Genomic DNA, 27767 nt, shown 5'->3' on the forward strand with positions numbered 1-27767 from the left:
TGTAAAACAAACACAATCATGGCAGAACATACTACTGGCAAGCAGGAGACATTAGGTTTAATCTCCAGATCTTTAAATAGAGCCAAGAACAGCAACAGTATCCAGAAGGATACTGAAAAGCTATAAGGACAATACATAACATTTAAAAACTTGACCTGTAGTCTATATGCCATGAGCCAGTTTTATTAAAAATGAGTCATACTGCAGATGGAGCTATGGTTGATTCAAGCAGATACATAAGCCAACACGTCACAATTTTTATCTGGCAACATCTGACATAATCAAGCAAGCAATAATGATGCACAGAGATTATCTATTATTGAGAATATCTTTATGTCTAATCAATTACTTTGGCTGGCAATGCTATCTAGGAAGTCAAAGATCTTTCTCCATCATTTGCTGTGGATCTTCCTTTAAATGGGAAACATTGGGGATTGAACCTAGGACCTGCTGAATGGATTGAATGAACTCTGCCATTAAAACAAGGTTCTTTTTCAGTTCCCAATGCGTTTACTTATATGGAAGAAACAAGGAAAAGTACAAAACCATGTACTGCTTACCAGAACTAATGCTCCAAAGGTTAGCATCGTAGGCACAATGTTTATTAGTGTATTCATAATAACACGGAACCTGGAAGGAAATACTGCATAAAAACACCATGGAAGAAGAGGTAAGATTTTTTTAAAACAACTATTAACCAATTCAGTGAAAACTCTCACTCAGTTGAGGACATCACTTTTTCAAACTTTTTATCCATGTAATTGCTTTCATTCCTTTACTACAGATTGTGCCATCTGTTGCCCTTCATCATTCAGCTGTGTTCAATCAACAGGTCACTAACTGAACTATCCTTCTCCTTCCTCATATAGCTGCATTTGACTGGAACTCCCTTATTCCCAGCCATGATGCCAATTGATGGCTAGGAGTCACAATCCAACACATCTGCAAATAATCAGGATGGAGAAGGCCAATACCTGTTCTAATCTGCAAACCTACAATACATGTGTTCTTTTAAAAAGCACTTACCTTTGGATGCTGTCGATAATTCTTATAAGCCTAAGAACTCGTAAGACAAACACAATGTCCAGTATTTGCTGGCTATTATATGCAGTCACTAAGGAAAAAAGAAATATGCCATGTAGTTTACACAGTAATAAAAATGGTGCCCTGATCCTCATCACTAGCTGTAGCCATCTACTTCACACAGAACAACAGCACTCCATCTTCCATTAAAATTTCTGTATTTTCCTGAATGAACCACTGATTTTGAAATTACTTGTAGTTAGGCTGTAGGTAAGTATCAGTGAAATTCATTTCTGGATACTCTGCTTAAATTAACTAGTAGAAAATCATCCTAAGATGTTAAACTATCTAACCATGTTAAACTAAACCAGGCACTAGGCCTGAACTCAGTTTAGATGTAATAATTATATCACAGTTGAAAATCATAAGAATGAGAGCCCCTACTCTTGGTCTTCAGCTGTGAACAGCTTGAACTATTTTTTTTTAACTATAGCTTCAGTGTGGTCTGAAATTAATCACCTGTGATTAACCTCATTTAATTCAATGAAACTAGATAATGGTAATTAAGGATAAAAAGGTAAAGGTTCCCCCGCACATGCGTGCTAGTCATTTTCGACTCTAGGGGCTGGTGCTCATCTCCGTTTCAAAGCCGAAGAGCCAGCGCTTGTCCAAGGACATCTCTGTGGTCATGTGGCCAGCATGGCTAGATGCCAAAGGCGCACGGAACGCTGTTACCTTCCCACCGGAGTGGTCCCTATTTTTCTACTTGCATTTTTACGTGCTTTCGAACTGCTAGGTTGGCAGAAGCTGGGACGAGTAACAGGCACTCACTCTGTTACGTGGCAATCGGGATTCGACCCGCCAAACTGCCAACCTTCTGATCGACAAGCTCAGCGTCCTAACCCACTGAGCCACAAAATTTGAAACAAGTACAATGGGAAGAATTTGCAACAAAACAGGGACTTTCCAAATTCCTCCTCATTATGCTTCTAGGAAGGGCCTGAACAGAGAGAAAGAGGACAGCATTTAATGTACAGACAGGAGAAATTACACTTGTTCCTGTTGTACCAGAATCTGGTCTGCACTGTGACTGAATGTAACCCATGTGAGTTTTCCCCAAACTCTGCAGTTTTGGAGTTGCACTGTTTTTTTTTAAAAAAACAAATCTGATTCTTATTTGATTAAAAATCCCCACAGCTCTCTACTAAAATGGAGAAAGTGTATTTGTCAAGTTTCCGACGTATGGGCTTTTCAAGTGACTCTGAGGCATTGTTTACCTGCTGCTAACATCTAATGTTATTGCTTGACAGTATTATTCTCTATAACTTTGTATCTCTTCTATAGAAAAATGAGAATAATACTGTCAAGCAATAACATTAGATGTTAGCAGCAGGTAAACAATGCCTCAGAGTCACTTGAAAAGCCCATACGTCGGAAACTTGACAAATACACTTTATATATAGTAGAGACGCGGTGGCTCAGTGGGTTAGGACGCTGAGCTTGTTGATCAGAAGGTCGGCAGTTTGGCGAGTCGAATCCCGAGTGCCGCGTAGCAGAGTGAGCGCCTGTTACTCGTCCTAGCTTCTGCCAACCTAGCAGTTCGAAAGCACGTAAAAATGCAAGTAGAAAAATAGGGACCACTACGGTGGGAAGGTAACAGCGTTCCGTGCGCCTTTGGCGTCTAGTCATGCCGGCCACATGACCACGGAGACGTCCTCGGACAAGCGCTGGCTCTTCGGCTTTGAAACGGAGATGAGCACCGGCCCCTAGAGTCGGAAACGACTAGCATGCATGTGCGCGGGGAACTTTACCTTTTTATATATATAGTACCTGATTTAAGTGCAGTGTTCAATACTGTTGCAATCAAAGCAGCAATAATGATAGAAGTATCAAACCTAGGAAAGATGAAAAGGTGGCTTATCAAATAGTCTGTTCTTCCTCTTTCACCTCCCTAATGCTGACCTATTTTTTAAAAAAAATCTGTCCATATTTTGAAATCTTTAATTTGAGACAAGCATTAAGTGCCAGTCAGATCTTTCGTTAATCATAAGAGAGCAGTTGTTGATTATTAATAGGCATTTTAAAATATGTTTTCTAGCATATGTCTAAGAGCCTTCATGTGATATGTTCTCCAGTGAATGGATGTAAAGTAGGTGGAACTGGTTTGCTCATCATAAAAAGACCAAGACTGAGGATTACTTACCAGTTCCAAAATTGGTTTCTTGCAAAAAAAGTCCTGGGTTCAAAGACATATAATTTCAGGAGTATTTCAATTATATACAAACATAGAAACACCCACTCTGCATAGGAAATATAGGGATTCTTCTCATCCAGTGCAATGAAGATTGCATTAATTAGTATGATAATATCATATATCCAAATGAATGCTCTGCAGAAAAATGAAATACAGATCAATTTGGTATATTGTCTACCAGGAGTTTACATTTCATAAAATACCGTATTTTTCAGACCATAAGACGCACCTGACCATAAGACGCACCCAGTTTTTAGAGCAGGAAAACAAGAAAAAAAATATTCTGAACCAAATAGTACCAGTATACTAAAACAGGGCTTTTCAACCTTTTCATCCATTGTACCACTTTTAGGACAAGGCAGTGTCCGAGTACCACCAGTCGCCCAGCAAGGTGTCAAAAACTTGACACCCCCCAAAAAAGGAAAAAAATGATAAAGTACAGGTAGTCCTCGACTTACAACAATTCACTTAGTGACTGTTCAAAGTTACGATGGCACTGAAAAAAGTGACTTATGACCATTTTTCACACTTATGACCGTTGCAGCATCCCCAGGGTCATGTGATTTATATTTGGATACTTGGCAACTGATTCATATTTATAATGTCACATTGTTCCAGGGTCATGTGATCGCCTTTTGCAACCTTCTGACAAGCAAAGTTAGTGGGGAAACCAGATTCACCTAACAATCATGTTACTAATTTAATTTCTCTCTCTCCTTCTTTTTCTCTCCCTCTCTCCCCCTCCCTCTTTCTTTCTCTCTCCTCTCTCTCCCTCTCCCTATTTTTCTCTTTCCCTCTATTTCTCCCTTTCTCTCCCTCTATTTCCCTCCCTTTCTTTCTCCTTCTCTCTCTCTCTCTCCCTCTTTCTCTCCCTCTTTCCCTCTCCCTCTCCCTTTCTTTCTCCTTCTCTCTCCCTCCCTACTTCTTTCTCCTTCTCTCTCTCCCTCTCTTTCTCGCTCTCTCTTTCTCTCTCTCCCTCATCTCCCATTGTCTCTTCCTTCTTTCCTTCCTTCCTTTCTTCCTTCCCTCCCTCTTTGTCCTTCCCTCTCTGCGTTAGAGCAGTACCCGCAGAGGCGGCCCTGGGGCCCGGCTTTCTCTTGCAGAAAGCAAGCTGAAGCGGAGCGAGGGAGATTGCCAAGAATGCGAATTGGCCGATCTCGCGTTCCTGACAATCTCCCTCGCTCCGTTTCAGCCTGCTTTCTCTTGTAGCAAAGGAAGCTGAAACCGAGTGAGGGAGATTGTAGGAGCGCGAGATCGGCATTTCTCAGCACGTGCCGATTTGTGCTCCGGGCAATCTCCCTTGTTTTCCACTTGTGGAGATTGGGGCAGGCCATACGGATCACCTTCGGACCATAAGACGCACCCTCGTTCCCCCCCACTTTTGGGGGGGGAAAAGTGCGTCTTATGGTCCGAAAAATACGGTACATTTTGAATATTAAAGCAGCTGCTAAATGTGCCACCCACATGGACAAATAGAAATAATATACTGGGGAGGGAACTTCCGGTCCTGCGCAGCAGCGCAGCAGTTGAGGGGTTCGGGGCTCCGTGAGTTTCTTCCTGTTAGGGGACCCTAAATGGGCCAGAAGCCACCCTGAAGAGGCAACAAAGAAGGAAGGAAGTCCAGGGGACCACGGAGAGATGGTGGTCGACCCGACTGGTTCAGGAGAAGCCTTCCAGAAACCAACAGGAGAAAGGCTAGCCTAACTTCAGAGTCTAGCCCCTATGGCACGTGTACCACAGGTGGCACGCAGAGCCCTCTCTGTGGGCACGCGCGCCATCACCCCAGTCCTAGGCCTTCATATGGGTTTTATAAAACCTTTTCACTTTAGGCCTCCACCGCCGTGTGCAAAAAAAAAAGGTTCAATCAATCAATCAATTTCAACTTCTTGCAGGGGGGAAAAAAATTAAGATCTTGCAAAGTTGGAATTTATTGGACTTTTTAGTCCCTCAAGTAACATAGTACTTTCTTTTTCTTCTTTCTTTTTATTTTATTTCTTGATATGAGTAATATAAAAGAGTTGGAATGGCTTATATAAAGGAAATGTTTTAGATATTTAAAGATGATTGACTTTAAGAAAATTACAATGGATTAAAAAAAGTTTTGAATAAGAGTTAAAAGACTGGAGGACTAGATTTATGAAATGGAATATTTAAAGATTAAATATATTTTTAATTATGGTAAAGAACAATTTTTTTTGAAAATAAATATGTATTAGCTTATAGGAAATAGGGATTTTAATAGCATACTATCCTTTTTATTCTTTTTCTTTTTTCTTTTTTAGTGTTATTTATTCCTTAAGAAAGGTAAAAGTATTGGGTTGGCTTACATGAGAAAAAACAGACTTAAATATTTAAATATAATTAACTTTGAGAAAATCTTAGCCAGTAAGAATGTTTTGAACATTGTGGGAAAAACAAATATAAACAAGAACTGTAAACAGGATCTATGATGAGACAACCAGAACGACTAGATAGAAAAGGAATATTATATTGATGTGATTATTATTTGTAGAAATATTAGGAAATTTTTATACTCAATCGTCATTCACTAAAATAACAAGAATTGTATTAACTTAAGGTTGGTAAAAGAGAGCATTATGGGGAAAAAAGGAAATCAAGTAAAGTTATGTGGATTATAGATTATAGAAATCAACTGTTAGCGAATCTTTCTTAAATGTAAACTCAGACAACACACTGTTTACCAAATATTAAGGTGATTATGTTAAAAAATTAATAAAACATATTTTTTTAAAAAAGAAATAATATACTGGGACTGTTGCAAGTCATTTCCTGAACATAGACATACCTGTGCTGGACCATACTGCGTAAAACCAGGCTGGGAGTGGAGTTGTATACCTGTGGAAACCAGATGTCTAAAGGGTGGATGTGGGCCTTCAATGTGATCACCTCTATATTCAAAAGATCAGCCAGACGTACAAAGGATTTTTTGTCTGTCATACACAAAAGGATAAAAGAATCCAATTAAGAAGCAGCCCTAATCAAAACTTTTTATTAAAATGATCATAATGTGTTACAAAGAATAGCAACAATCTTTGCTCATTGCTCATACACAATAGGGCAGTGTTTCTCAACCTTGACAGCTTTTAAGAGGTGTAAACTTCAACTCCCAGAATTCCCCTGTCAGCATAGGATATGCATCCAGAGGTGGAACAAGGGGAAAAGGACAACTGGTTTTTGATGACATCATCAGGCAATCCCACAACCTACACATTTGCATCTCATATCACCACATCAATATGCCCCTGTGGTATTTGCACCATGATATCATCAGTTTGACATCATTATAGTTTGACAGAGAGATTGATGAGCATGCTTGCTATGTTCATGAGAGACAATAATAGTTTGCAATAGTTTAGCTATGTGTTTTGCAGAATGTGCATGGAATGAATCAGCCAGATTCTATGAAGATAATCCTGATCTGTATTAAAAATGTGCATTAGCCAGGGCTTTTTTTGTCATAGAACGCTCAGAATGGAGTTCCAGCACCTTTTTTGGACGGAACCTTGAAGGGTAGGCAAGGAGGGTTGTATGACGTGAGTTCCGGCACCTTTTTCTTTTACAAGAAAAGCACTGGTATTAGCTATTTCTATGTTTAACTTTTAAACCAGAAGATAGTGTCAGAAAGTAGTATTAGAATCAGAATGTAAACCTTTCACTAGTTTACTGCGTAAGAGACTCTCAACTTGTCACCCATTTTTCTTTTGTGGGAAACAACTCAATGGGGAAAGGTGATCTCAGAATAGGTAGATCAGACTTTATCTATACATTCAATCATTTTCTGACACAAGTGTGCAAGAGAGAATTCAGGATAGAACTTGATCACATCTTGACTACATTTATTCTCATCAAACCATAAACAAATGACAACTAAAGTTGTGTCCAAATATGGGTAGTCTTTTTTTCTTCAATATATATGGGTTAAGTAGGGCTTTGTTTCAGTAGAATTAAAGATGTATATTAAAAGCAATCTACAACTGGTTCTTCCTTTTAAAAAAAATTCACCAAACAATAAAAAAAAATAATTGCGAACAAAACTTTAACCTCCATTTAGAATTTTTTTTTTTTTATTGTTTGGAATAATTATAGATGTGCTGGAAGAGGAACGGCCGATTACAGAAGAGTGGACTTTAAAGTTTTCTGATTTGGTTGAGGTGGCGAAGATTTTGGTTAATTTGAAAGATTATTTGTAAGAACGTTATATCATGGAATGGACAAAATGGATGGAGTCTATTTGGGACAAGTATAGGTTGAGAAGTATTATATAGTATTTGAATAATTCTTTTTTCCTTTTTTTTCTGTTGTTTTTTTTCTCTTTCTATTTTGGGTTTTTTTTTTCTTGTTTTTAATGTATATTTAATATTATTAAGGTTTGTTTTATTCTATATAAGCTAGAAAGTGTCTCTTTTTTATCTTAGTTTTTTATATATACTTAATATTGCCGAGGTTCGGTTTATCCTATATAAGCTAGAGAGTGATGGATTTTAGAATTTATAGTTGTTAGTACATGGTTGCGTATGTTTGCCTTTCTTTTTTTTCTTTTTATATATATACCTTGTATTCAGCTCTGGGAAGTCGGGGGGGGGGGAGGGGGGAGGGGGGGAAGTAGGGGGGGGGAGGAGGGAGGGAGGGAGGGGGGGAGGTAGGGGGGGAGGAGGGAGGGGGAAGGGGGGTTTTTTAAAGGAAAATTGTATTTTAAAACTTTTCAATAAAAAAAAAAATTCACCAAATTCTTGGGGTAAGTATCCTCAATAATGCTGATATTTCTTTTGCTTTCTCCATAATCTTTAGAGTCACATGGACTCAAGGGGCATATTTGATCAGCTTGCATCAGAATGTGAAGCAATTAATATATGCAAAGCATCTTTAACTGATATTCACCCACGTAGCCCTTCTGTTCTTCATCAGATAGCCTTAAAAGGAGTTCTCGATGGGATGCACTGATTTGAGGTGCCACCAATTTTACCAGACTTTTCCACTGATCTTCTTGGATAACAAATTCATCTCTTTCTTTGACCTTTAGGAGGTTGAAGGCTTCTATCATTTTGTGATGTTTCATGTAAGCAAGCTTGCGGATCTCATTCTGGAAAACATGAACAGCTGTTAAAGAAGAAAAGTTATCATATAAGCTTATAGGGAAGCTCAGAAGACAGTTTTGAAACTCAGGGACAATAATCTATAGGAAATCCACCATATCTCTCAAAGTCTCTGTAACAAAGACTGTTTTCTGTCTGTCCTATTTCAGATATGCAAGCCGTGAATATTCACTCCAGTTCCTAAACAAGATCTCCCATACATAAGGGGGAAATATCAACAGACTTGGAGACCAAAGATTTGCAAAAATACCATTTACTTTTAAATTAGGGAAAACTCTGAAACAGACCAAAATTCTAAATCCACAGCTTAGGTGAAGTGGACAACATTTTTGTGGCTGGAATAATGCTTTCAAAAATGGTTTTCAAGTTCTATAGTTGTGGTATAGCAATTGCAGTGGTAGGGAAAACGCTGTTCAGTTCCTTTTTGTGGAATTTTGAGAGGGTAAAATTGAGGCATTAAATTTATCACAGCCTTCATATATCTATTTTGTGGCTTATTTCCCTGCCCCATCTCTCAGTCACATTGCCAGATACAGCCGCATTTCAGGGGTATAAACTGGAGTCGTTCAGGTGTAAGCTCAGTAAACAGGCTTAAGGGCAGGGGCTACCTAGATGTAGAGTTTACCTTTAAGTGTTTCCTGTAGTTGTTGTACACAACTGCTAAAAAGACTGACATGAAAATGTAGGTGTTGATTATCACATATATTATGAAAAATAAACTGTACCACCAGCTGTAGTCATAAGCCGGCATCCTATAAGGAAGAAAGAAAATTTGCATTAAATATACTAAAGAGAAGGCCCTAGTGATTTCCAGAGAAAAAAAGCAGATATTTGGTAATAGATGAGAATGGTGAAAACATTTTTCCCATAACAGAATCACCTAATCTCAGGCTTTTTAATGGGATTTATTTAGTTTTATACCATGACATCTAGCCGTTGTAATTCATTGCTTACTGGGATAAATGAACCCAGGCAATTTTGGCTGATTTAAGATAAGAGGTAAACCATGTTTGCACTCAGTCACATAGCTCTATACAGGTGAATGTCTTTTTCCACATTTCATTATCCACAATTTTGTGTATCTAGTTGATAAATATAGCCGAGAAATTGTTGTCTGTGATGAACAATTTCATGTATCCATGGTTTTTGATGCATGGTTCTGATCTGAAAAGAGTTCCATCTATAATCATAACTGTTGCACAAAATTGAAGCAATAGTCATGTATCTGCTCTCCACGGATAAATACCTACAATACACTTCCAAAAGTTGCCTAGGTAACTACTACTTCTTCCCAATGGCCACCCCTTCTAAAGCAAAATCTTTCTATATCTAATTTCCAAATGAAATACAGGGAGCCTGGAAACAGCAATTCACATTTATTACGTACTTATCTCATTTCCCCATCCTCCAATATAAGCTGAGGATTCAGATTAGGGCTGGTTATTTTAGACTGTTCCACTGTGAAAATGGCAGGGGAAGGACAATGAATTCCTGCACATCATGTCACCTCAACTTAACAATTACTTCTGGTCTGAAGAAAAGAGAATTACCTACATGATGTCTGGGCTATTTGCTGTGGTCACCAGCACGTACATATCAAATACGACTTCAAGATAATTTGTAAAATAGGGCAAGCCTTCCAAGGTCTTCAAATTCCTTCAAACAAAAACAAACATGCATTTAGAAAAATGAGGGCTAGCAATCAAACAGAAGAAATTAAAACCAACTGTTTGAGTATTATTTATTATAAGACATTACTTCCCACCCACTCACCCCTGCCCCAAAGCAATGGCAGTAATGCTAACCTGAGCCCCCCTACCTGTCTCCAAACAGCTTCAGAGCCATGAGAGAAAACATGAGGACGCTGAACATGAACAGCAGAAAGACATAAGTGATCTCAGGCAGAGTGTTCCGGATGCTTCGAAAGGCTCGCCGGATCTGCCAAAAAGAACATCCGTGTTCTTCTATTACTTGTGTGATTACCTTTTCCTAAAGAATTAGATCCAGCTGCAAGATATCCAGTAACACATATTTTGCAACTGGATTCCCCCCCCCCCCCAAATCTGGGAAAAAAAATCTTGGAACCAATCTCCAAAGTTGAGATTTTTCAGATAATTGACAGGTTCTACTGTATATTCCAGGAAACAAATGAGATGAAGTACCATTCCCTACATCCTTGGAAATGTTTTTTCCTAAAGGATTACTAGAGCCATATCACAAAAATTGATCCACCTTCAAGACTAGTTTAGTGGGTCACATTCACTCTATGCATGCAAAGGAGGCTACCATCTATCAAAACAGAAGTTTCTTCAGTACAAGTCAAATCTTCGTACCTACTGGCAGAGGACACAGCAATTTTGGATCCATGTTTTGTTTACATACTTGAAACTCAAAGCAGCCGTAATGGTTATTAACTGCAGCTTAATTAATTTGGTCCTGATTGCACACATACATGCATTAAGTAGAACTTTTTTGGAAGTAGCAAATGACAAGCCTTGTGCCCTTTTCAGTGTTCTGTAGTACACAACAATGAAGCTTATTCAGTTTTCAAATTTTCTACAAAAAATTGCTCTCTTACAATTATTCTGCCTATAGAGGAGAGCCTGCATACATGCAGCAATTATAAACACACAGAGTTATCTGCTATAGGCATTTGCACAGACACCAGGAGGCAGGATTATTTGGTGAAATCTAGCCTGCTCATATGTCAACTGAAAATATGGATGCAGCTTTTTAAGGCAGACTTCAGTTTTTCATTAAACTAGAAAGGATGATGTTGCCATGGAGATGGGCATTTTGGGCATCACATCTCAGGTGCTCCAACAACTAAGCTTCATGCTCAGAGCAGCTTCAAATACAAAAGGAACAAACAACACAGAGAAATCACACTTCCTGTTCCATTCATTATCTGTCAGGTATAGCTGACATGCATTTTTTCCCCCACTTGTCCTTCCTGGGGAAAGTACAACTTTTTAAAATCTATGTTTTTAGTAAAAGAAACACAGAATGATGCATAGGGAATAGGACCTGCACTTTCTGCAGCTGCCACCTCAATAATGCTCTAAAAAGTAAAGGTTCCCCCGCACATGCGTGCTAATTGTTTTCGACTCTAGGGGCCGGTGCTCATCTCCGTTTCAAAGCCGAAGAGCCAGCGCTTGTCCGAGGATGTTTCCGTGGTCATGTGGCCGGCATGACTAGACGCCAAAGGCGCACGGAACGCTGTTACCTTCCCACCATAGTGGTCCCTATTTTTCTACTTGCATTTTTATGTGCTTTTGAACTGCTAGGTTGGCAGAAGCTGGGACAAGTAACAGGTGCTCACTCTGTTACGCGGCACTCAGGATTCGACCCTCCAAACTGCCGACCTTGTGATCGACAAGCTCAGCGTCCAGCTGCTTCCACCTCCACATGCAAAATTCTCAAAACCCTCACAGGTCACTCCAGAATGTTCCCTGAATTTCAGGGGCTCAACAATACCTTATTTAATGCTTCAGCTTTCCCAAAGGTAGGCCAGGTTAAGCCTGCCTATTTGCACAGGAAAGAGAGAGAGAGGAAGAAAAACAATTTCAGAAAGAAAGATGAAAATAGCCTCTAAAGCACACAATACACATAACAGCAACATTATTTACTAACTGTACAGTTAATATTAACTGTATTTAAGACTGTCAAACAAGAAAATACCCCCTCTAGTTTCTTACCTGACGACTCTCTGCAAAGTTTATTAAGAAGATGGGTCTCAATGGCCTGGACCACCTAACACCACGAATGTTCAAGGCTCTAAGAGTGCCATAGATAATTAGGTCAATCAATGTCACCTAAGATTTGGAAAGAAGAGGAAAAAGTGACTTACATTTAAGCAATTAAATTTAAACAAACACTTAATGACAGGTAGGAGTCTCTTTTCCAATAAGCTGAAAATAAAATCATGGTTGTGCATTTAGATTTCATACACAAGATATCACTGTGTAAGAGTGAGAATTTGACCTCATAAAATGGTAAATTTGGGTCTTCTATGCCAGAGATTTGTGCTGGTATCCACAAAGGGAGCAAAGTATAGGCCAAAAGCGTTAATGTTTAGTTGCTGGGTATTTAGACTCAGAGGGACACGGTGGCTCAGTGGGTTAGGACGCTGAGTTTGTCGATCAGAAGATCGGCAGTTTGGCGGGTCGAATCCTGAGTGCCACGTAACAGAGTGAGCACCTGTTACTCGTCCCAGCTTCTGCCAACCTAGCAGTTCGAAAGCACGTAAAAAATGCAAGTAGAAAAATAGGGACCACTACGGTGGGAAGGTAACAGCGTTCCGTGAGCCTTTGGCATCTAGTCATGCCAGCCACATGACCACGGAGACGTCCTTGGACAAGTGCTGGCTCTTCGGCTTTGAAATGGAGATGAGCACCGGCCCCTAGAGTTGGAAACGACTAGCACGCATGTGCGGGGGAACCTTTACTTTTTACCTATTTAGACTCAAAGCTGTATTGTCATTCTTCATGTCTTCTCCTTTCAAAAATGTGCAGAAATAGAATGAGATAAGGACTGTAACTTAGTTTACATGCAGATTCTGGAATCCAGAATGAGCAGGTTGCACCAATGATTCTCTACATGACTAGATTAAAAACCTTTCACTATTATTGTACCAGGTCAACAGTTTAAAACAAGGGTTTGTATAAAGATTACAACAAAATGCGTGAGAGGTTCACTTGAGACCTTATAAAGCAGTCTCCTTGCACATGCATGAATCCAGCCTAGATATTTTAGAAAAATTTGAGTTCCAGATAATGAAAAGTGATAAGCACCTTTGAGTAAGCACCTTTATGCAACCAAGGTCAATCCAGCTTCAATCCACTACTGAAATTATCACTATTGCTTTCATTGCCATTAACAGAAACTTCTTTTGAAATGTAACATTTGCAAGTACAGTGTTTGTTAGACTAACACACTTCTCTCTTATCCCAAAGCACAGTAGTTACACATGCCTAATCATGCTAGTACAATACACAGTATTATGCACCGTACTATATGCATGTACTATATAAACAGTAGTTATATGTGCTGAATTGCAGCAGTTTAAGCAAACAAGAACTGGTGTACAAACATTGCATCAAAAACTATAGCAAAATAGCTCTTTTATGGCTGTTATCAAATAATTTTAAGTAGTTGGTCTAGTTATCCATCACTAAGCCTCCATAATCCATAGGCAATGTTTGGAACTGATATGGATCAATTCACAATATATGTATAATAGATTGAGTGCGGCCACGTTTGTTGGACCCGTGTCCCTCCTGGCTAGTTTATGCGGCTCGGGAGGTCACACGAGGCTGGCTCCAGGCAATGATTAATGCTTCTCTGAGTGAGGGGTGCTTCCCTGCCGCCTTGAAGGAGGCGGTGGTGAGGCCCCTCCTCAAGAAACCTGCCCTGGACCCGGCCATTTTGAATAACTTTCGTCCTGTCTCCAACCTTTGCTTTCTTGCAAAGGTTGTTGAGAATGTGGTGGCACGGCAACTCCCGTTGGTCCTGGAGGAAACTGAGTATCTGGATCCGTACCAATCGGGTTTCAGGTCCAGGTACAGCACGGAGACTGCATTGGTCGCACTGGTGGATGATCTCTGGCGGGCTCGGGATAGGGGTTATTCCTCTGTCCTAGTCCTATTAGATCTCTCAGCGGCTTTTGATACCATCGACCATGGTATCCTGCTGTGACATCTCTAGGGGTTGGGAGTGGGAGGCACCGTTTTATGGTGGTTCTCCTCCTACCTCTCGGGCCGTTCGCAGACAGTGTTGGCAGGAGGACAGAGGTCAACCCTGAGGCCCCTTGATTGTGGGGTGCCTCAGGGGTCGGTCCTCTCTCCCCTCCTGTTCAACATCTATATGAAGCCACTGGGCGAGATCATCCATGGTTTCGGGGTGAGGTATCATCAATATGCGGATGATACCCAGCTTTTCATCTCCACCCCGAACCAACCCAGTGATGCCCTCGACGTGATGTCCCGGTGCCTGGAAGTGGTACAAATCTGGATGGGGAAGAACAGGCTCCAGCTCAACCCGGCCAAGACTGAGTAGCTTTACATATCGGCATCTCGTGTAGTCCAAGATCTTCCATCTTTGGTTATGGGGGGAGAGGTGTTGCCTCCTGTTGATAGGGCGCACAACTTAGGCATCCTCCTGGATGCACGACTCAGTTTAGAAGATCATATTGGAGTCATGGCCAGGGAGGCATTTGCACAGGTTCGCCTGGTGCGCCAGTTGCGACCCTATCTGGACCGAGATGGTTTACGTACGGTCACTCATGCACTCGTCACCTCCCGGGTAGATTACTGCAATGCTCTCTACATGGGGCTGCCCTTGAAGACCACCCGGAGGCTTCAGCTGGTGCAGAATGCGGCCGCGCGGGTTGTGATGGGAGCATCCCGATACTCCCATATTACACCCCTCCTGCGTGAGCTGCATTGGCTACCAGTTGCCCTCCGGGTGAGATTCAAGGTGCTGGTTCTTACCTATAAAGCCCTACATGACTTAGGCCCGGGATATTTGCAGGACCGTCTGCTGCCAGGAACGTATTCCCATCACCCTGTGCGCTCACACAGAGAGGGCCTCCTCAGGGTGCCGTCGGCCAGACAATGTCGGCTGGCGACCCCCAGGGCGAGGGCCTTCTCTGTTGGGGCACCTGCTTGGTGAAATCAACTCCCCCGGGAGCTCCGGATGGCCCCAGACCTTCGGTCCTTTCGCCGTGACCTTAAGACATATCTTTTCCAACAGGCCGACCTGGACTGATGATAATGGGGTTTTTAATTATGATTTTAAATGTTTTTATTGGTTTTAGTGGGACTTTGACACAATTTAATTCTTTTTTAATATTTAATTCTTTTGTATTTTATTGTTGTTAGCTGCCCTGAGTCCTTCGGGAGATAGGGCGGCATACAAATCTCATTATAAATAAATAAATAATACTAGTGACACCAGCATGCCTTTAGTATAGGCAACATGCCAATACAATCAAAAGATGTGGTGGTCAACCCAGCTACTACAGGCAGGTCCTAGATCTATTTTTATTTATTTAAAACATTTATATGACCACCCATCTGAAAACCAAATTTTAGTCGGGTCACAGCAGATCGTCTGGTAGAATTGTGCGATTAAAATTCAACAGTATGATCTGAGTCATTGTACACTGAATGACAAGCTTATATATATTAACTTCCCAAAATCTCAAACCAAAATAGGCTGCCCACCATTTGTCCACGGTGATGCAAAATATCGTAAAACAGCATGAATTTTCATCCATTTTCCATTATTATGTTATGATTAAATTTATATCCCATTTTTCTTTAAGGAGCTCAAAACAGCACATGGGAGGGGGTGGTGGCATGTTCTTCTCTCATTTCAATCGCATAGCAATTACAAATATGGGTCAAGAGGGGACTTAACTCATCCAAAACTGACTGCAGCACCATCAGCATCCAAGCAGAGAACCACTATATGATGCTATAGATCTTTCAGTGTCAACCAGTGGATCCAAATGTAGACATGTTTAAAACAAATTTAAGTCAATAACATTATTTGTTCATTTTGTATTATTTCTAAGCTTCCAAATTCCAACATAGTACCTTAGTTTCTATTGATTTCAAAAAATGATTTCATCTAAAACTGAGACAACCAACTATTTGCAGAAGGCAAATGCTGTACAAGCTAAAACCCACCAAGACTGTCATCATGATGCAGATGTTCTTTGTATCTTTCCAGAATGTATTACGATGTGTAACGTGTGCAAAATGGATGAGTCTTCCAAAGAAGACAAAAAGACATAAGACTTCAATCAGTGATGTCATCTATTGAAAAGAAGAATAAATTCAGAAATAAACAAATACTAAATCCAAGTTAAAGGAGGAAAATTGATTATCATAATGACCATGCTTAAGATTGCTTTAACACACACACTTCTCTGAAGTTCTTGGTGCTCTTTGAGCTTTGTTGTTGGTTGCAAACATTTTATTACCTCACTTGGTAACATCATCAGTGCAAGTGAGTGTTTGCATAGAATAGCTTGTTCTGCCAGTTTTGGTGGAGTGTGGTTTCCTCTTTAGTGCCTTGATTAGAGAATTGTTTTCTTTTGATTATTTGTCTGATGCTGATCTCTACTTATCTACTGGCTGCTAAAGGGAAGGCACTCTAGCCTTGTTTGCTTCCTAAATTTGTTATTGTTTTTTGAATGATGTGTAAACGTGGTTTATCTCTATCTCTACACACACTGTTACACCTTCTAACTTTCAAGTGTTGCCTGTTATATGTAATCACATACTTACCAAGAAAGGAAGTAGGTATACAGCTGGCTCTTCAAATAGTGCAAGTGCCAGGTCTACAAAAATGAAGAAATAAGTACCTACTTGCATGGCCCAATGGTTATAGAGATAATAAAGCCTGAGTAAAAAAAAACATATGGAAATTGGAACATTGGTAAAAAAAAACCAAGTAGGTTCAAATAAGAATCCTTAGCTTGTTCTAACCATTAAAAAACTGTAACTGTAGATATTGCAAAGACTATGAACTTGTTCTGCAACAAAATATGAGACATTGCTCTCAACATGTCATAAAAGTGACTCCTTGATATTACTCTGAAGTCGTTTCTAGGTAAATAAAAACATGTCCTTTCCAAATTTAGGAGAAAAACTACAAGAAAAGCTGAGATTGCATATGTAAAAGATACCTATAAGAAATATTACGTAATTTCTGTCCCAGATTTGATGTTACTTCTGAAGGATTCTTAAGTCAAATAAAAGATCTTAATCCTATTATTCCAATACTCAGAATAAAACAACACCACAAACCATGATTTAAAAAGAATCAAACTGCACATTTAAAGGTCTGGAAAGGTCTGGATGGAGGAGGTCTTCTCTGACCCTGCACATAACAGCAAAGTATAGAGTATCTTCAGTAGAATATGGCACCAGCCTTAGCTTAAGACCTCCACAAAGACCTTGATTGTGAATAATTGAAAATAACAGGGCCCAATTATCCATTAATATCTTATCCACTGTAGCTGAAACCCACTAGATCTAAACTTGCAATAAAACACAGGACAAGCTATGGAGAACTTGCTCTGGCAAAACACAACAAAATAGACATTAAGCAAGTGTCCTTGGGAAGGATATCTAAAGCTGCAGCAGCCCTGTTAGTTATTCATCCCTCTGACTCACAAAGAGGGGTGCAGTTAGGCCTTGAACAGTGACTTAGCTATGCTACCAAGTACATGGGGCATATTTAATTTCTGGCCTTTCTCAAACACTTCAAAACCTCAGAATCGTAGACCTTCACATTACTCAATCAAACTATACTGTATACAAACACAGAGAGAGACTCAGAAAAAAGCGAGCAAGTACTTTGAGTGATTATTACTTTAACTTTACTTTAAAAGAGTAGCAATTACGTTTAACTACATTTGAACCCAAATGTGAAGGAAACTTGACTGAGACAAATCAAGCACCAAAAGTTAATTTCATTCAATATGAGTAATGCTTATTCAGTTTAAAAACATCTTTAGTGATGACTGAGTCTTAGGATGCTTATGCTTAATAATATATATCTTTACACTACACTTCAGCATTGTTATAACCCTGGTTTTACCTGATCGCCTTTGATGAAGTCTCAAATGGGATGTTCCTATTATATTGGGCGTCATAGACATATGCTGCTGCCAAGAGAAGGCTCTATCGATAAAATGAAGAAATAAAGTATATTCAGTGTGGGTGAATTTTGAGGTAGATTAGCTTCTTAACAATCTTCTATGCATTTTTTTGTCCCTTCAGAACCTGCTAAACTCAGCATTGCTTATTACTGGCTACTCTATGAAATGCAAGTTGTAATTCAGCAATTTCTGTAAAGCTGTAAGTTCCTCACGTCTATCCTACAATAGCATTTCATTCTTTTGTTACTAGAAGGTAGTACGATTACAGCATAGTATATTTCAGCCCCAGCCTTGCTATAGTTAATGATATGACTCAGTGATGGAAACATTTATTCACAATATAAATGTGGTGGCTATGTATGAGTGATGGCAGAGTTTATTTTCTATAAGAAAGAGTTTGCTGAATATGTAACATTAATCCCGCGTCCACATCATGAGTAGTAAACTTCATTAAATTCAACAGATCAGATTCATAATTCAACATTCACAGGACTGCATGATAAACTAACTTTACCTATGTCTTCTAAAGTTTACAGCATAAAAATACAAAGGATTTAGAGCCCTTTGTGATGTTTCTTGGAAATCAGTCTGAACATTTAAGACTGACATCCTGTCCTAATTCAGAGGGATCACAGCAAAACATTTACTGATGATTTACAGTCCTATATATCAGCAAGCACTATGCAAGACAATAATAGTAGAGATTGCTTTACCTGCATGGTTTAGTTATTAAAATGTAATGATTAACTTTTTTATTACCTAAGTAGTGGTCTTGGGGGAAAAAAAAGTCTGGCACAAAAGTTCTGACTGTTCAAAGAGGTCATCCTATTTAGAATGAGAGTACAAAGCAGAAGATGGAACTGAGCATAATTTTGTTTTGTGCTTTTTTTTCATCAATGCAATATGTGTGGGTGGGTGTGAGTGTGTGTATCTGAAATATATTGGACAATGCAACCATTCCAGAGACACCTGGTTTTAGTTTAGCCCAGCAACCTGGGGGACTTTAAACTAGAAATTGGAATTTAGTCCAGCTGCTGTTTCAACTCAGAAACTCCTTGAACCAGCAACTGCCAGAGAAGAGTGGACAATCTGTGACCCTCCAAATTTGGCTGTACTTTAACTCTCTGTTGCTTCACTCAGCATGAACCAATGTGAAGAATGCTGGGAATCAGAATTCAGCAACATCCAGTTCATTATAGAGCTGTGGTGGAGTATTGCAGGCTGAATCTGCTCACTGCCAGGAGTTTCATCCTGACCAGCTAAAGATTGACTCAGCCTTCCATTCTTCCAAGGTCAGTAAAACAAGGACCCCAGATTGTTGGGGGCAATATGCTGACTCTGTAAACTGCTTAGAGTGGGAGGTAAAGCACTATGAAGCAGTATATAAGTCTAAGTGCTATTGCTATTACAGCTTCACTTATTAGTTTCTGAAGAAAGAGGTCTCTCTTGAATGCAGTGAAGAAAGTTTGAAACAGGAGCTGCAGATAATGTTCTCATCTACTGTGGGTGTAAAAACCCTGATTTTTTTTTTCAACCAAAGGAATACGCATTTTAGAGCATGGGTGTCAAACTCGCCACGTCACGTGATGTATCGCGACTTTTTTTACATTGCCGGAGCTGGGGTGGACGCAGCCTCCACATGATGCAACTGGCCCACAGGCCGGCAGTTTGATACTCCTGTCTTAGAGGAATAAAGGTATCTTGTTCATTAACTAATCACACTCATTAGTCACTTGGCATCCTTAATGGAAGCATATGGATTCCCTTCTAGATGAGCCCTTGTCACTGCAGAATGATGTAGCATCTTTCTATGAGCATGCAATACTGTAGAGGTCAACCCCCAGTTCTTCTATAGCTACAGTCTCTGAGAAAGATTCCAAAGCTATTCCAGCAAAGCCCCATTTCAGATGTCCAGAAATAAGAACCGGGAGGAAAAAATCAAATGAATGCCACATCTGGCTTCTTTAGATTACAAAGACAGCTATTATTGCACAATTATTTTTTTTTAAAAAAATACCCTTCTTTTAGAGCAGAGTTGGAAAACTCCCATCCACTCTTTCTACCCTATTTTGGTTCTCGTTTAAAATGTCAAAGGCCTGCAGCTTAACTCATCAGACTGAATTCTCCCCCAACTTTGTCGCAACCTTCTGCTCAGACATCACTCCCACATTTGGATGTGTACCTGAAGCTACCCAAGCACCCAAGACTACGTTAAGACAAGCAAACATTCATGCTATATCTCAAGCTTGATGACAGGGAACAGAGCATACATGTGATGTGTAAGACCAGCAGTCTTACCAGCAGTCAAGTGCTTGGAATACCTGTGAAATTCAGAACTATTGATAAAACCCATATCTTAAACTCCAAAGTAATCTCAAATTGTATGTCTGATTTAAACACTACTAAACTAGGGACGCAGTGGCTCAGTGGGTTAGGATGCTGAGCTTGTCGATCAGAAGGTCGGCAGTTTGGCGGGTCGAATCCCGAGTGCCGCATAACAGAGTGAGCGCCTGTTACTCGTCCTAGTTTCTGCCAACCTAGCAGTTCAAAAGCACGTAAAAATGCAAGTAGAAAAATAGGGACCACTATGGTGGGAAGGTAACAGCGTTCCGTGCGCCTTTGGCGTCTAGTCATGCCGGCCACATGACCACGGAGACATCCTCAGACAAGCGCTGGCTCTTCAGCTTTGAAACAGAGATGAGCACCGGCCCCTAGAGTTGGAAATGACTAGCATGCATGTGCGGGGGAACCTTTACCTTTTACCAAACTGACAAAAACCTTTAAAATAAGGAACAAAGTAACAGAATAAAAGAGTTGGAAGAGACCTTGGGAAGTCTTAATAGTCCAATCCTCTGCTCTGCTCAAGCAGGAAACCCTATACCATTTCAGATGAATGGTTGTCCAATCTCTTTTTAAAAACTTCCAGTGTTGGAGCACCTACAACTTCTGGAGGCAAGTCTGTCAACATCCAGCTTGAGTATCCAAGTCAATCCACTGATTAATTGTTCTAACTATCAGGAAATTTCTCCTTAGTTCTAGGTTGGCTTGCTCCTTGATTAAAGCAACAGTTTTTGGAGATCCAGTATATGTAAAATATTTGCTCATACTTTTGCTTTATTGGCCTCTTTTCATTTACAGCCTCATTGTCAAGAACAAATTACATTTTCATCAATGATGGACCTCAGAATGAATATATATTAGCTTCTGTGAAACTTTATGCTCTGATCAGATTTCAAACTTTACTGTATTGTGGAAATGTATTGTACCATAGTATATCATGCATATTATCCGTTTACTTTTTAAAATATCCCATTTATTGAAGCTGCCAGAATACAAACCATTTCAGTTGTTCCTTTGGAAGCACTTCAGTTTGAGAAAATTGCAGATATTAGTATTTGGGTGGTAAATTTCACTATAGTCAGAAGCAAGGGGACACAATTAACACTGTCTATGCACTGTCTTGGGTCTATGACAATCCGTCATGGCCATCTCACCACGGCCAATTTGCCACTATCAATTTACTGTGGCCAACTCACTGCGGGACAAAAGTTACACTAATATCAAAGAAATGGTGGAATAGAATCTTTTAAAAAAGGATGCAAAAAGAGGAACAGAACAAAATGTGAATGACAAAAATTAAAATAAATGTTTATTTTAAATAATTAAATTGAATTGTTAAACTGTCCCGCAGCAAGTTGGCTGTGGCGAATTGTCCCATTCTGCATTGTCTTTTCTCCCTCCCCTTTACAATAGTTACTATTTAATTTGAAAAAACCCCAGAAATATTAATTTATCACATACAACTGTCTTATTAAGTGAACTAATATTGCCTTCTTTGTGAGTTTCCAATAATTCAGTAGGTAGCTGTCACAACGATGCCCATGTATATGTGGCTTTTTCCCCACTGGAACAATATAGGATTCAATCCAGGACCAAAACACATGCTTCAACCTATGGCCCTTGCCTAACCAAGCAAGACAATGGTGAGCCAGCAACAGTCTGATTTATTTGTCCATTCTATGTTCTTATTAAAGTCAGTTTGGTATGGGGGTTAAGACATCAGGGTAGAAACCTGAAGACCACGAGTTCTATTTCTGCCCTAGGTACAAAAGACAGCTGGCCAGTCATTCTCTTTCAGCCCTTGGAAAGAGGTAATAGAAAATCACTTCTGAAAAACCTTGCCAAGAAAACTGCAGGGTTTTGTACAGGCAGTCACTAGGAGTCAACACAGATTTAAAGGTACCCCCAGAAAAAAATTAAAAAAAATGTTACTATTATATTTTGCTATAATAACAATAATACTCCACTAGTTACAATTGATTGAACAGTCTTGAAAGTGATGCAAATGTCCAGGTCTGGATATGGGGCTTCAAATGGCCTGCATCACAACGTGACAAGAAAAAAAGCCAAGTGCAATTGGGTTTTGACTCTATCAAGAGACGTGTAGCTTCCCAATCACTGAATCTAACATGCATTTTATAAGAGTTGGTGGAACCCCACTTTGAGAATTGCATCTGAACGCCACTCTTTAAAAATGAATAAAAACACTAAGTTCAGAGAAAGGCGATGAGAATGTGCAAGGGATTGAAAAACCATGTCCTGAAAGGTGATATAGACAGAGAAGAACTGTGTGTGATTTTGAAATAAGGCAACCAGAAGGTATATAACATTCTGAAGAGGTATCACAAAGAACTATCTGAGAACTCAAGACAGAGCTTACAGTACTGCGTGAATTAAACCAATAACAGCATCCCACCTGCAACATGAAACAGTGCAACCCATTCACATTCAACAAGGTCAGGCAAATGCCTAGGGCAAAAGAATCACACCGGTCTCATCAGTCTTTTCTGTGATTAAAGGTAGTCAAATGCCTATTTGCTGTTTTATAGTTTGAAAAAGATCACCCTTTAAAAAAAAAGGAATCTGGAAAAGAAAGTTATTTTCTGTGGTGTAAACAAATCAAACTGCTGAAGAAACGTTTGACAAACTCCAGTTTATTGTAAGAAGGAAGCATTCCTGTGATGGAGAAGGCATTTTTGGCCTTTGTGGCAGTTTCTGCTTTCAGTTAAGACCTTTGCAAAACAACCAGCAAAACAATAAAAGAATCTTAAAGTATTTTTAAGTAAGTAAATAAATAAATAGCTGTGTTGGCTTACAGGGGAGAAAAAAGCCAGCAACTCATTTCAACTAGTCAAAACGCATAAGGCTATGGGTGTTTCTGAATTCATTAGAGATGTTCCTTTTTGGGGCATCTTCAGTCTGCAGCACACACCCCTGAAATGAAGGTGAATATACATATATCCCAGGATAATGCTGCAGGACGCAATCTGGGTCGGTCACTGAGGCCTTCGGACTCATGCTGAAGCCCATCTTCAGGGAACTTCTTTCTACCAAAATGTGTCTCACATCTTGGGATAGGTACATTCTGCTAGACCAGGGGTAGGCAACCTTGGCTCTTTCATGACCCGTGGACTTCAACTCCCAGAATTCCTGAGCCAGCTCATGCTGGCTCAGGAATTCTGGGAGTTGAAGTCCACGAGTCATGGAAGAGCCAAGGTTGCCTACCCCTGTGCTAGACGCATTCTGCTAGAGCAGACATGTCAAACACAAGGCCCGGGGGCCAGATCCGGCCCACGAAGTGGTTTCATGTGGCCCGCGAAGCCATCCTGGAAACAGTGAGGGAACGGCCCCCACTGCCTTGGCCCTGGCCCAGAGACCCTCCTTCTGCCAGAGACCCTCAGATCTGTCCCACTCCTGCCCAGGCCCTCATAGGCACCCTTGATGCGAATGATGTAGAGCTGGCCACGCCCACCCAGTAGGCCATACACACTCTAGCCACGCCCAACCAGTAGGCCACGCCCACCCAGGCCACACCCACCCGGCCCTTTGAGGGCAACCGCAATGCTGATGCGGCCCTCAATGAAATTGAGTTTGACACCCCTGTGCTAGAGGGAAGTTCCCAGAGGATGGGCTCCAGAACGAGTCCAAAAGCTGGAAAGACTAAACCTCTGGTCCCTGCGAGCGACCCAGATTGGATCCCACACACCCCTGGAAGTCTATGGTGGGGCAGGATCTATTACAAGCCTTAGAAGAATGGACTGTCAAAAGAGGCACCAAAGGCAGGCCGATAGCTTTCTTTACCTATGCCAGACCTCAGTTCCCATCCTTTGTAAACTGGATGAGAAAGGCCAAACCGACTGTACGGAATAATAGGAGGCTGCCCGGCAAGGAGCCTCGAGGAGCCTCTTCACTGTTCCTTTTACTGCTAAGCTTGTAAGCAGCCCTGAGTCTTCGGAGAAGGGCGGGATATAAATGGAATACAAATAAATAAGTAAGTAAGTAAGTAAGTAAGTAAGTAAGTAAGTAAATAAATAAATAAATAAATAAATAAATAAATATTCGGCCCACCCAACCAAGGGCTCCGGCAGTGTCTCTACTTGAGCCAACAATAGGACCGAAGGAATGCGGAGCAAATCTCTCCTTCGGCTTGTTGGAACTCTAGTACTACGGCTGCAGAAAAGTAGCATCGAAAATACAGAGCAACAACGGAGCCCTCCAATCCGACACAGGCCTCCCCCTTCACCCCCACTGAAGGGCAAACTTTTCGTCGTCCGTTAAGGGCAAACCTTTCGCGGCATCCCCCAACGAACAAAAGCTAAGTTTTGCTCGCCTGACAACCGAAGCGGAGGACGGCCGGGCACCCGACACAATCCCATCCCAAGTGCGAATCCTCTTCAAAGGCGCCCCGGGGGATGCCAAAGAAACGGTACTATATTAGGGTCTTCAAACTTGGCCCTTTTATGACTTGTGGACTTCAACTCCCAGAATTCCTCAGCCAGGCAAGCCTGGCTGAGGAATTCTGGGAGTTGAAGTCCACAAGTCATAAAAGGGCCAAGTTTGAAGACCCCTGCCTGAGCTGCTCTGTGCAAAAAAAAAAAAAAGGACGCTGCCTAGGAGAGGAAAGTAGCTTACAAGGCATTTACAGACGCTAAAATAGCACAGCCCCGGGGCGGGGAGGAAGGGTTGACGAGAACCTTCGGCGTAAAGTCGGGCTAGCCGAGCGACGCAGAAGCTGGAGCCCCTCGAAGCTGTGCCCGCCCGCCCCCCGTTAACAGGCACTCCGACGTGGGCTACCTCCTCCTTCGCCGCGTCGCCCATGGCTGCTTTAGGCGGGGCCGCGCCCGGCCTCCCCGACGGCAAGGCAGCAGACGGCAGAGGCGTCGCCCGCGTCGGAGGAGCCCCCACTTGACTTCGACCCAAAGGCTCCATCGCGGAGCAGCCCGAGCCGAGGAGCTTTAATTCCCCGGGCGCACGTGACTCGGGACGGCGGAAACAAGCTCAGAGCCTGTTGCTGGGGGGGGGGGCGGGATGGCGGGAAGGGGGGGGAAAGGAGAGCGCGGGTGAGGGAACGTTGTACTCCGTGCAACTTGTGAGTGTGTTCGTGTAAACCAGGGGTAGGCAACCTCGGCTCTTTTATGACTCATGGACTTCAACTCCCAGAATTCCTGAGCCAGCTTGGCTGGCTCAGGAATTCTGGGAGTTGAAGTCCATGAGTCATAAAAGAGCCGAGGTTGCCTACCCCTGGTGTAAACCCTAAGGCAAAAATTGCTATTCCAAACCAGACATTCTTTAGATCAGGCGACTGGATTTCTTACCGTCTTGATCTCCGAGGCGCGGGATTAGGATTGTTGTTCGTCCTCTAAGCCATCATCGATAGTGGATTAGTTTTCTCTTCTTCAGAAGAAAAGTTGGCGGGTAGTCAACTACTCGGGGGGGAAAAAAAACCCGACAGTGGGGACAATTGATTCCAGACTTCATGTATGTAAACCGTACTTGAGCGCTCTTTCTCCTACCTTTCGCCAAAATGGTTAAAGGACTCCGAGGGGACCAGAAATTGTAACATGAGGTTGAGATAATAGAGCCGATCACATAGAACGGCTTGTGGGGATTGAACTGCAAGGGAATTTGAGAAAGGGAAGTGAAAAAGAGAAGTGTCAAATCACTGTAGGCAATTAAACAGATTTTTTAAAAAATTGTGGTTGTATGTTTCAGTGTAACAGTTGACAGCCTTCCTCAAGCTGCAGCCTTTCAGCTATATGGATCTCTCCTAATTTCCCTTAGTTGTTTCCTACATTAAGCCCAACTCACTTAGGAAGTGAGGACTAACCAGAAGATATGTACCTTTCATTCTTTCCTGGAATGTGAAAGGATGAGATTCTTCATGCAAATGAAAAAAAAGTGTCAAGTATCACCTCTTGCTTTTTATTTTTATGGCATTACAGTAAAACTACTTCAAAGGAGAGTTCTGATGGATCGGCTCAAGAGATCCATTCATTCAACATCCTGATCCCCAAAGTGGGATCAGCATCAGTGTTCTCAGTAGAGATGGTGACTTGTTATGCCATCACACCAATTTGCGTCATGTGGTGATATGTTACTAGATGCATGATATTGTTGTGGATTCTGCTGGATAGTTAGTGGTCTGCCTAACTGACATACTTCTGGCAAAGCAACAGACACATTTTGCAGGCAATATCCCCCCCCCCTTTAGCTACTTAGCCACAGTTTGTTTTGCTTATTGCATTAAACCTCAATTTTAAAAAAATGTTTGAATAAACTAATGTAATCTATGTTTATATGGTAGTAAGCAGTCGTAAATAGTTACAAACCATCACGAGTGTGTTTGCATTAGAGTTAAACCATGAAGAGTGCATTAGAGTTAAACCAAGTTATAGTCTGTTTAAAAGCAATAGATATACAGCACAGGCATACTTGGCAGAAGGCCACACATTACATTTCTGTTGTCTTCTATTTTAAGAGGGCCCAGAAAGAGGAATTCCAATATCTAGCATTAATTATACTAATCAATGACACAGCTTTCTGTATTTCTTTCCAAATGACTACATTTCCCTTGTATCTAAGAGCCAAGGCATGATTGAAATGCAGGGTTTGCAAGTTCTCTTTCCATAGATGTGAAAGGGATTTAGCATTACCTGTTGAATTTCTACTTAATATGGAGCCATTAATGGCATAAAAGACTGCCTGAGAACAACTACAGAAGTTGGTTGTAGGATAAAGGGATGACTACTAGCTGCTAGGAATGTATGCATGTATTTGTTTTAACACACTAGATGCTGCATTATAGCAACATTCTCAGTTTATGTACCCTGTAATACTGGACATAATTGTGCTTACCATTCCCCATAGGCTCAGGTCTTTTAAAAATGAATATTAATTATTCAGTTATGAATAATTTATTTCCTATTTTGAGCATCCTACCACTTAAAGGAAAAGATTCCTGCTTCAGAAATTTTATTTATTAAATATATATGCTGCCCATCTTACACTGAAAAGCAACTCTGGGCAGCTTGGGTGAAAATGTTATCAGAGTTATTTTACTTTTAACTCAGTCTTCAGATAAAAAGGTTCTTCAAAAGGCTTGCAAAATCCTGTAATAAGGCTCTCTGCTTTTATGTCATTTGATATAATTAATCTAAATGAAGTGACAGAAAAGGAAAAAGGATTGGGAACAACAAGAGATAAAAGAAATTCAGTAACTAAGGCTTTGTACAAATTCCTTGTAATAACCAGATGGGAATACTCTAAAGAAGAAGAGTCAAAAGTTGCTGAACCCTTTGCTGCTGGTTCTACTTTAGTCTATTCCTCTGGTAAAAGAGCTGCCTTCTCAGTAGAGCTGATG

At 40.8% G+C, this 27767-nt stretch overlaps 1 protein-coding gene across 1 annotated transcript in view; it reads right to left on the reverse strand.

The window, feature by feature from the left end:
• LOC308659512 (two pore channel protein 1-like) overlaps positions 1 to 25336 on the reverse strand; it is a gene marked incomplete at its 5' end in the record, with an annotated part of 32095 nt that extends 6759 nt beyond the window's left edge. Inside the window, 14 exons of the mRNA XM_081313167.1 lie at positions 561 to 630; positions 1027 to 1114; positions 2854 to 2918; positions 3227 to 3412; positions 6084 to 6228; positions 8177 to 8378; positions 9017 to 9143; positions 9946 to 10047; positions 10211 to 10329; positions 12090 to 12206; positions 16086 to 16214; positions 16689 to 16803; positions 18007 to 18089; positions 25202 to 25336. Of these exons, the coding sequence (XP_081169293.1) occupies positions 561 to 630; positions 1027 to 1114; positions 2854 to 2918; positions 3227 to 3412; positions 6084 to 6228; positions 8177 to 8378; positions 9017 to 9143; positions 9946 to 10047; positions 10211 to 10329; positions 12090 to 12206; positions 16086 to 16214; positions 16689 to 16803; positions 18007 to 18089; positions 25202 to 25336 (1683 nt within the window). The remainder of the gene's footprint in view (positions 1 to 560; positions 631 to 1026; positions 1115 to 2853; positions 2919 to 3226; positions 3413 to 6083; positions 6229 to 8176; positions 8379 to 9016; positions 9144 to 9945; positions 10048 to 10210; positions 10330 to 12089; positions 12207 to 16085; positions 16215 to 16688; positions 16804 to 18006; positions 18090 to 25201) is intronic.
• Positions 25337 to 27767: the final 2431 nt, after the last annotated feature.

The sequence above is a fragment of the Vipera berus genome (genome assembly GCF_964194415.1).
Source record: "Vipera berus genome assembly, chromosome: 1".
NCBI lineage: Eukaryota > Metazoa > Chordata > Lepidosauria > Squamata > Viperidae > Vipera > Vipera berus.